We start from the raw sequence: 11,430 nt of genomic DNA, 5'->3' as shown, positions 1-11,430 counted from the left end.
GATTTTATACTGGTATGGGCTGTATCGAAGCCTGGATTCTTGGTAAAAGGTATTTTACTACATGTGTATTAAATTTTAATATTTTATAACAGAGATTGATGATGCTTGAAGACTTTCTGAATACTAATGTGTTGATGATGAAAACATGTATTATGTGGAAACATAAGCATAACAATAAGAAGTAGAAACAAAAAGGTGTCCCTTAATGGCAATGTAGTATTAGGTTATATAGTTAGGGAAAACCTCTTAATAACAATGTACAATTAGATCCCCTTAATACCAATGTATTATCATTTTTTGACATGATGTTATTGGATGCAATTGATTGTTTTGGTGTATATTTGTTTCCATATTTTTGTATTATGCGTAAATGACTATTATAAAGACGCATCGTAAATGGATATCGTAAATCGTTGCTGAAGTTTGTGACACGCAAATGCATATCATCTTCATTTATGACAGAGGATTTAATGATACGCAATGCGTGTCCTAAACGCATGTCGTAAGGTTATGAAACGCAAATGCATATCGTAAATAGACGACGCGCAAAAGCATGTCATCTTTCGTTATGACAGAGCTTTCTTTGACACACATTTGCATATCATCTAAGCGTTTTATGACACACATTGCGCGTCGTAAAAGGTTGTTTTGTAGTAGTGTAAAATTGACTTTATTATAGTGTTGGTATGATCATTTTATCATCTCGTCATTATATCTTTTTATTTCTCTAAAGACATTGATATAACTAATATAACATTACATGTTACAAAGTAACAATGTTGAAAAAGAGTAGCATATTTATAATGTATGAAATATTATAGTGCTTAACATGATAATACGTATGATATGTACCGATCAAATTGATTAATGTGATGTTTAAAAATTATGATAAATAAATTATATATAGTAAATATAAATCCCAATAGTCAGGTTTGCAACAAATTTGAACATTCACTTAACAACCGGTCATAAAGATAAAATGCAAACATTATATAATTCATTGGTACATCAAATGCGAAAAAAAATCTAGTAACTAAATATAAATAAAATTGAAAATTCATTATATTTTTATATCAATATCCCTATTTATAATTGTACAAATATATAGATATCCAAAATTAAATAAAAAGGGAAATTTTCTGAGATGTCTTGGAGTTAAAACAGTTGAGGGCTAAAATGTATACAAATGCTTACTATTTTCAACTTTATATAAAACAAAACGTGTTATTTATTAACAATACAATTTTGTATAGTCAAATATAATAAATTAATTATCTATAGAATCTAAAACATAAAAAGGAAACAAATGTTGGCATCTTGACCTGAATAACAAATCACAAACATGTTCATTTGAGTAAATTACTGAAATGGTCCTTATGGTTTAGGTAAAATTGCATGTTTAGTCCCTAACTTTTTTTTACACTCGTACAGTCCTCAAGGTTTCATTTTATTATGTGTTTGGTCTCTATTGACGTTTTCTGTCACTCTTCTCCGTTAAGTATATCACGTGCCTGACACACTAATAGTATATTCGTCCTTTTACACATGACGCCTAAATGGATATGGAAAACGTTTCTTATATCTTCCCGATCATCTTTCTCGTTTACGTTACACATACCACTTCTATCAACTAATTCGCATAGAAAACCTTAACCTACTCGATTTCAATCAAGATTTCCTATAGGCAGCAATGGTGGGGTGGAGGATTCGAGCAGACATGGCGGAAATAGACGTTGGACGAGTTACAGTAAGTATTTTTGTGTTTAATACTCTCATCTAAAGCACAAACTCTCAAAACCTAAGCTTCATTCTCGTTCTCACAGGTGGTAATCCGTCAATATTCTCGATTAAACTGTTTTATAATGGAGTTTTTACAAAGTTTCCTGGAAGGAGATACAAAAAGGGAAAAGTAAAGTATGTTGATTTAGTGGACATTGACGAGTTCTCTATTCATGATATCGATGAAATGATGAACATCCTTGGCTGTGTGGAGGAAGGTAAGCTATTGTATTATCACTTCAAAAGACCATTATTAGATTTGGACATTGGTTTGTTTGCTTTGGCTTATGATAGTGACATTAACCACTTAAGGACATATGTAGGGAAATATAAACTTATTGAAGTTTATACAGATCATGGTAAGACAATGTTGAATACATATTTAATGTCCCCTAACCCTAGTAAAGTTAGGATTAAGGAAATTATTGAACCCCCTGCATGTTCTGAAAGGCTTTTCTTAGAATGGAAGGCATCAACAACAGGGGATTGTAGTGGTTCTATGACACCAGAAGTTGATCAATGTGGAAAACCCCCAAATGAGCCTCAATTTCAAACACAAGGTTTTGATCAAGACTTTACTTCATTTGTACAAAACTTTGATCAAGACTTTACTACATTTGTACAAGATGAGGTCAATAGAAGTGAGGACATTAGAGTGCATGGTGATGATTTGACTGATAATAAAGATAATGACTTCCTATTAGACAAGGATAACATGATTGATGAGCCTGACATAGATATGAAAGAATTCTTCTTGAACATTGACTAAAATTCAGAATGGGTGTGAATGTAGAAGATGGTAAGGAAGATGAAGAAATCGAGGTGCTTAATAATGACATATTGATATCTGAGTCGTCATCTGATGAGGGGGCGATAAAAGTAGAAGAAAGTCAATTAAAGCAATACGAGAGGTAGAAGAAAACAGTGAAGCACAGGTTACTGATCACTTTTACTTGTATTAGAATTTTGGTTCATCTGAAGAGTTGAAAAACAAAATAAAACAACATGCTGTCGAGACTAGAAGAGAGATTGTCATAATTAAAAATGACAAAAATAAGGTAAGGGCTATTTGTAAAGATAGTATACCAGACCTTATTGAAGTAGGTGTTGGTGGGTCTATTGAAGAAAGGAAGTGCCCATGGGTCCTATATGCAAGCAAGTGGAGTAACGATGCAGATTGGGAGGTTCGTACGTATGAAAAAAAACATGTATCTCTACAAACGAGGACTGAAAGCTTGTACATACAAGTTTTTATCCTAGCAAATTGTGCAACAGGTGGAAAGTAACCCCACAATTCCTACAGGAGCTTTACAAGAACAACTCCAATCTCAATACCAATGTGAAATTTTGAAGATGAAGGTATTTCTGGAAAAAACCAAGGCAAATATTCATGTGAGAGGTGATTATGTAGGCCAATACTCTATACTAAGAGACTATATTTTGGAACTTCAAACACGAAACCCAAACACCACCGTGAAAATCGAAGTTGAAACTGAATCCAATCCCCACCGTGAATCAATAATATTCAAACGTTTATACATATGCTTAGGGTCATTGAAGAAGGGTTTTGCAACTAGAAAACGAGATTATCTTGGCTTGGATGGGTCTTTTATGAAGGGTCCTTATCCATGAATAGTCCTCACTGCAGTGGTAAGTTTACACTTTGTTTTTTTCTCATCTATTTTTAATGTTTTTAATTACTAACTTAATATTTGTATTTAGGGTCTTGATAGAAACAACTGTACTTATCATTTGGCGTACGTTGTAGTAGAGGCCGAAAACATCAATTCGTGGACTTGGTTTTTAAATTGTTTAGGTGATGACCTCGAGTTGCATAGTAACTCCAACTTTACATTTATATCTGATAGAAGGCGATCTATTCCTACAAGAGTTACATTTATAACTACACATGTGTAATTCAATTTGATTTTATTTATTTTTGTATTTTGTAGGGACTGTTGCATGTAGTAGGGACACTTTTTCCATGTGCAGAACATAGGTTTTGTCTACGCCATATATACGAAAACATGAAAAAACAGTGGAGGGGAAGTGAAAGGTCAGCTCTTGCAGTAGTAGCATCCTCAACTTCAAATTCTGATCTTCAAGCTTTGATAGAAGTGAAAGATCGGCTCTTGCATGATCAGACTCTTCTTCATCAACCGAGCAAAAAAAAACCACAAGTTGTTACCTGAAAATTTGATAATTTGGCCTTCGTCAAAGGTTTTTTTTTACTAATGGGGTTGAGTTAAAAAATTACCTTGTTGGTACAAGCATAGGATCTTCGTCCAAGGTTCTTCTTCGTCGTGATGTTCGTATTACAATTGGGTGACCGCAACTACAATTTCGTGCCATTAGGGTTCTTATTGTTGTTGCAGAGAAGAAGAAAAAAGACGGAGAAAGATGAAGTGAAAGTGATTAGAATATATATATATATATATATATATATATATATATATATATATATATATATATATATATATATATATATATATATATATATATATATATATATATATATATAGAGAGAGAGAGAGAGAGAGAGAGAGAGAGAGAAACACGTTATACAACCTTCAAAAAGGGTTTTCAAATAAAAGGACGAATATACTCTTAGTGTGCCAGACACGTGATATACTTAATGGAGAAGAGTGATAGAAAACGTCAATTGGGACCAGACACGTAATAAAATGAAACCTTGAGGATTGTACGAGTGCAAAAAAAAAGTTAGAGACTAAACATGCAATTTACCTAAACCACAGGGACCATTTTAGTAATTTATTCTTTTCATTTTTATCATTATCCTTTATATTATCATACGACCGGGATACACCTTCAAAGAAAATAACAAAAATTATAAACTATTATAGCTTTTATATTCAATCATGGTAAATTACAAAATTTAAGAATTCATATAATTTATTCCAATATGGTATCAGAGCAAGCTAAATAAATATTAAATTACTCATTATAAATATTAAATTATATTCCAATATGGTATCAGAACAAGCTAAATAAATATTAAATTACTCAGATACCATATCGAATAATTTTATATTAATCCTTAACTAATATTATTAAAGCAGACTCGTATTTAAACAATCAATATATCTTTACTGTCACCTATGTGGGATGAGGACTATAATCCGAAGTTATTTCTATCTAAAGATTTTAAAATGCATAATGTTTGCAACAATTTATGCATCTTTAGTATCCTATTAATATTTTTCTCCAATTTTTTTTATAGGTCGTTTCACTTTAGAAGCTACATGGATAATGAATACCAAGCTTGAATATTGTTATTTTTTGATAATGAAGTTTGATCCAAAGATCGTCCATAGAGTACTTTATCATCCACAACACAATGTCATCATTTCAAGAGCATGGACACCAATACCTTAAGGAGAAGCAGGAGAAATGGGCGACCCGCCCTGGCTTAAAACTAATTGAAGTGGTTACAATTTTTTTTGTAGAAAAACATGTTGAACTCAAGTCAAAATAGTCCGAGAGGGAGATAGAGTTCACAACGATGATCGATGAGTCATGGAACAACCTTTCACCCCAAGATAAAATTATATTATTATACATAAAATTGATTTAAAATAGTCTCTTAAAAAATTATTTTTTGATGATTTTGAATATGATAAAAGTCATTAATTTATAGGCAAATTTAGGTTTATTAAACACAAGGATTGGAGGATAAGAAGAGATATTAAATGGAAATGACGAATACAAAGACAAAATTAAACACTTTTAAAAATTACTAGAGTTTTTCTATTCCTTTTTCTATAATAGTACGTATGAATTGAATGAGCAGCAATGACAACTCTTAACTGATATATGTGAAAGATGATTAGTGAACTATTTCATCTTTTCTATATCATTATATGATACATGTAAACTAAAAGCTAAATTGATTTATATTTTTGTTGGCCGTAAAAAGACAAAAAAGCAAAGAATTGTATAGATATAACGATATGAAATCAAAGCTAATTAAACATATTAAACAAATTTCTTTTCAGCGACCTATATGGAATTAGAAACTGAAAATGGTCTCTACATGTAAACATTTTCGACCTTAAAACATATCCTTGAATGCTTTACTATTTCATTATTGCATCTACGAGCTAGGGATGTGCACTAAAACCGGATAACCGGACCCGGACCGGGACCGGAACCGGTTGAACCGGAATATGCTTAACCGGTCCGGGTCTTGGGTTTAAAAATTAGCCTTATCCGGGTTTCGGGTATTTCGGGTACGGGTCCAACGGGTCCGGGTTAACCGGGTAAAAGAATCGGAAATACTAAAGAAGAACCGAAACCGGGTAATGGGCCGGAACCGGATTTATGCAATTGAAGACCCGTAGAGTCTTTGTTTTTTTTACGTCGACTTAGAATTAAACTCAAGATATACATTAATACATAAAGTGTTGCTAACTTTTCTATAATTGTTCGTCAATTTTATCTCCTTTAAGTCGATACAACTTGCTTTCTTTGGAGTTCATTTGCATTTATTTCATTCAGTCCATAACACTCAATTGCATGATAATGCATAAGTACACATTTACACATGTTTTTTTAAGATTGTAATAATATTCTATTATTTGTCAATATATGCAACTAACATAGTTTATGTAAACTACCAATCGTGAAAGGCTGAAATCTCAATTAACATGAAAATTTGTAGTTTCACAGTTTAGTTTTGTAGAAGTAAACAAGATACAATGGTTGCCAAACTAATAATATTCGATGTATTAAATCAATAATCTTTAAAATCATTGTACTCATGTTGGATGTTTATGAAAGAAAAAAAAAATCATCTTACAATGTATAATGGTAGAATAACATGTTTTAAATGAAAATCATCATTGCTTTTTAAAATTTAATTCCATTAAGGATAAACTAATAATAATCAATGAAAAAACTTAACCAACAATAGAAGAATCCAAAAAGGACCATATATTTATAAAATTACAATAGAATTAGAAACATGGTATCTACAAAAAGCAATAGCATAAATTACAAAATAAAAATGAAGAGAAAAGGCCACTAATCATATTATCAAGAACTCAATAGTTTAATAAATTTAGTTTCATGCTCATTCTGATTAATTATAATTATATAATAATAATAATAACAAAAATAACTAATAGAGACAACGGAAACATCTTAAAAATAACAAATAAAGACAATGAAAATATCTTAAGCCTTAACTGTTGAAATAAAGAAACAATATATAAAACTTAATGAAAAACTTCAAGGAAGAGATATGCAAAATTAGAAATCCACTGATATGGTTACTCAATCAACAAATTATACAAAATTTTGGTCGATAACAAATTGTATATCATCTGTAATATATAACACAACAATTAGCAAATTAGCAATCCATTAGTAAATTTACTAAGTAATCTACTAATCTGTAATCACTAATCAAAAAAAGATTGCAGCTTTCAGTTCATCCAATATCTCATAAGCCATTCATTATAATGAAAGAAATCAAAACAAATGAAAAAAATAATAATAAGTAAATAAACTTACAATGCACAAGAGTACAAGACTTATAGTTTATGTTTGGGGATGTTTTAGATATATTCACCTCAATTTGATTCTCCAAATTTTCGGTTTCCGGTTAATTTCGGGTCTAATACACGAATCCGGTTCCAATTATCAATTTTCGGGTTCATACCCACTTTACCCGGTCCGATACCCGGAACCGAACCGGAACCGGTTCCCGTATACCGGTCCGGTTCTCGGTTCTTATAATTCGTCAAATCCGGTTTCCGGGTTTTCCGGATCCGGATCAACCGGTCCGGGTTTAAACCCACTTTCATCCCTACTACGAGCAATGATGACTTTCGACCAAATATTCATGCTTTTTTGCTCTTCATCAATGCGGGACAATAAGTAAAAAATATCAGCCATCAACTATTAAGCTTCCCTTCTTTTTGTAATATCATTTATCCCACATCGCTGTGGGAGGTTAAGTGAAGGAAACCGGGTTTGCATATATATGGAAGCCATCTGGTTCAATTGCCTCAATTCTCATTCGATGTTTCTTTAAAGCAAAATGTTTTGCATTATAATAAAAAACAATACTTAAAATATGAAATAATTATAAAGAATGAAATCTATTTATTACAACATTTTATTTCCAAAATTTATGCTAAAGTTTTCTTGTAATATCTATAAATTTCATAGATCAGGATGATAAAACGTTAAATGGGCCTTATTTTCTCTTCTGTGTTTATCCTTCAAACTCAAATACTTTAGTCTAAATTCTAAAATACAAGATTAGTATATCCATCAGGGAATCAACCTTATGTATAATCACGTGATAAGCAGGGAACCCATTCATGTTAAATCACGTGATGAGCCTCGCTCCAACCTTTTCGCCCATAAAACAGAAACCGAACTCATCCAATTGACTTATCCGCTACTTCAATGGCTACGCCGGTGAAGGTGTACGGACCACCATTCTCGACCGCCGTGTCAAGGGTCTTGGCCTGTCTCCTTGAGAAAGATGTCCCATTTCAGCTTGTACCCATCAGCATGGCGAAAGGCGAACAAAAGAAACCTGATTACCTTAAAATTCAGGTACATATAATGGCTTACTCTCGTTATTCGTCGTTTAATCATTCTGGAGGGAAATTTGAGTTTAATGCAGCTCGTTTTTCTTGTCGAATTACCTGTCTTGAATCTTAGTGTCGCGGGTAATTGCACCGTTTACGATTTTGGTGTAAACTGATTCAAGTAACTCATGGATTCTAACTGTTTGTTTAAATGCTTGAAAGAGAATCGCAATTCACCTCTCTTTATTGCTCTTTCTGATACAGCCCTTTGGCCAAGTTCCGGCATTTCAAGACGATGAAATCACCCTATTTGGTATATCCTCGTCTATGTGTATGTGTGCGTCAGAAACTTATATAAGCGATGCTACTTATTTACGATTGAATCAGAGCGTCATTATCAGATAAAATACTGAGAATTAATGGATTCTTTGTGTGGATTACAGAATCTAGAGCCATATGTCGATATATAGCAGAAAAGTACCAAAACAAAGGAACCATTGGCCTATTTGGAACAAACCCATTGGTAAAAGCTTCAATCGATCAATGGCTAGAAGCAGAATCACAAAGCTTCAATCCCCCAAGCTCAATTCTCACCTTTCAGTTATTTTTTGCTCCACGAATGAAAATGAAACAAGATGAGGCATTGATCAAACAAAACGAATCAAAGCTTTTAAAAGTTCTTAATGTCTATGAGAAGAGGCTTGGTGTGAGTCGATACTTAGCAGGTGATGAGTTCACATTGGCTGATCTCTCTCACCTACCTAACACCCAATACTTGGTGGAGAAAACTAACAGGGCTGAATTGTTCAAGTCAAGGAAGAATGTTGGACGATGGTGGGAAGAAATCTCTACCCGACCTTGTTGGAAAAAGGTGGTCGAAATGCAAAATGCATGATCTTGGTGGATCTTCTTGGAACATGAAGGTTTTCGGTTTGTGTTATGGTGTTGAATGGGGTTTCTTTGTATTTTATCAAGTGATTGTTACTATTACTGTTTGATATCATTGGTGTCAAATAACGTCGACAATTTGACATTATATGGACATAAATTTGTGTCATATGATACATGAGTTTGATACTAATACGTTTGTTTTTATAATTTTATTACTCGATGAGTGCTAGTTGTATCTACCTACGCAAGTGAACACAAGGAATAGAGAAAAAATAAAAGATTTAATAGGCATGATGAAAGTATTTCGTCTACCATGAAATGAACCCGGGTGGATAAGGGGCGTGCTCGGCAAAACTAGCAGGTAGCTTGTAGCATTTTGTTAAACGCTACATGAAGTAGCATTTGGATTTGGAGCGTTTTGATTAAACTAAATGCTAGAAGCTTGTAGTGTCAAACGAGACTTTTTGTTTTAAACGGAGCGTTTTGTCAAACGCTAGAAACTAGAAGCTTTCAAACGCTCCGTGCCGAACACACCCAAGGTATAATGATAATCAAATTCCTTGATATCTTAGTAGATCATGTTGAGTTTAAAAGTCAACACTCTTTCATTGATAATTAGTTCCTATGTTTGGGTTATCATGGATTTCGATGTAGACGAGTTTTTTTTTCTCAACAACAAAATGTCTCGGATGCTCCAACTCCAAGAGCAATTCCGCAACACGAAAAAAGGATCGTCCTCTAGTACTGAATTTTGTCACTCCATGAACAATCTAGTTGAGGCTTTTGCAAATTATGATTCCAAAATTGATGAAATCGATCCTGTCATGCAAATCCTTCAACAATTACTGCCCTCCTACCATAACATTGTTAATGTGATGTGACCACAAATACAATGACATTCCCTTCGTTCCTCGAATCAAAGAACATGTTCCTCATACATGAGTCTCGTAAAGAATCAATTAATCTTACCGGTGATGCCTCTCTTACATCGTTCGTTGCATTGTACTCCTCCACATCTACCGATGGAAAATCGAAAAATAAATTTAATAGGGGAAAAAATAATGGGCGATTTGCTACCAAAGGGGTGTGGGGTTAAATCTAATGTTTCCGTTAACTCTAATTCCTTTTCAGGTTCTCAAGGTGCTCAAGGTCAAAATCAAGTTTTATTTTAGGATAACCAACTCTTGTTCTTGGAGCTGCTCATACGTCATCTGCCGGCTATGCGACTCTGAGGCAACCTCCCTTCGGTCTTCATCAGTTGCAGGCAACGCATTCGATCTTCATCATTAAGTTATATTACATAAAACCTATATGTTTTGGAATTTTTAGCATATCCAATATTATACAATCAATTCTTCTCTCCCATAGTGCTTTCTTCTTGGTCTTGTCTACTCTTATCTACTCATAATGGCCTATTTTGTTTCTTTTATTTTGAATTCTATTTACTACATAGCATGATATGGTTTCTCCCTTAATCCCCTTTATTTTTTTCACTTTTGATACACCTTTTGTTGTGGTGTATATGAAGTAATGGTATAATGAATAATACCACCTAACTAGAAATAATATGGATATGCATTTATCATCCTCAATCAATTTTTGAGACTTATTCCCAAATCATTTAATACATCATTGGGTGTTGTCAACTACATAAAAATCAACCATTATCATTGTAAGTATCAAATGTAACTATGAAATCCTTAATTCTATTCCATGTTTACTAAATTACCCTTTAGGCCAAAACAATCACTAGAGTTAGAACTTCAGTAGAATCCCTTCATGTTTGTGTTTTGATATCATCTCTAGAGTGTCAATTCATGTCTATGAATGTCATTCACTTCTTATATGTCAATCATCACGTAGTTATCCTTAGATTTCCCAAAATGCCCTTAAGGCCAATAATTCCATATATTAATCAATGAATAAAGTAACACATTATGTTTTGAATCCAAATCATTCCAAGAGTATCCATTCATGATTATGGACTTCCTTTACTTATCAATTGCTCAACTACAAAGGATTTTATTGATTTCATCATGTTGTCCCAAAATCCATTTTCAATCCTATCTTATACATGATTCTACCGTTATTCATGTGTTTGAGTATTATAATTGGATTCACTATCATCAAACAACATCTAAGTCATAGAATCTATTCCAATTTAACATACAAACAATAAATCCCCAATTTTGAT

General features: G+C 32.8%; 1 protein-coding gene across 1 annotated transcript; it reads left to right on the top strand.

The window, feature by feature from the left end:
* The first annotated feature begins 8,145 nt into the window (after positions 1-8,145).
* On the top strand, positions 8,146-9,426 carry LOC145018809 (glutathione S-transferase F11-like). The gene is made up of 3 exons (XM_078976658.1): positions 8,146-8,370; positions 8,610-8,658; positions 8,789-9,426. The coding sequence occupies exons 1-3, from the start codon at positions 8,218-8,220 to the stop codon at positions 9,238-9,240; spliced, it is 654 nt and encodes a 217-aa protein (XP_078832784.1). The 5' UTR covers positions 8,146-8,217; the 3' UTR covers positions 9,241-9,426.
* The last annotated feature ends 2,004 nt before the right edge of the window (positions 9,427-11,430 follow it).

The sequence above is a fragment of the Lactuca saligna genome, chromosome 9, assembly GCF_052625555.1.
Source record: "Lactuca saligna cultivar CGN05327 chromosome 9, ASM5262555v1, whole genome shotgun sequence".
In the NCBI taxonomy this organism is placed as follows: domain Eukaryota; kingdom Viridiplantae; phylum Streptophyta; class Magnoliopsida; order Asterales; family Asteraceae; genus Lactuca; species Lactuca saligna.
Note: the sequence above shows the minus strand (reverse complement) of the source record. Positions and strands in the feature narration are given on the sequence as shown.

Excerpts from the sequence above, each read along its gene's own strand:
- LOC145018809 (XM_078976658.1), top strand. The coding sequence starts at position 8,218 with ATGGCTACGCCGGTGAAGGTGTACGGACCACCATTCTCGACCGCCGTG. Across the intron at positions 8,371-8,609 it reads CTGATTACCTTAAAATTCAG|CCCTTTGGCCAAGTTCCGGC; the intron begins GTACATATAATG and ends TTTCTGATACAG. Across the intron at positions 8,659-8,788 it reads CGATGAAATCACCCTATTTG|AATCTAGAGCCATATGTCGA; the intron begins GTATATCCTCGT and ends TGTGGATTACAG.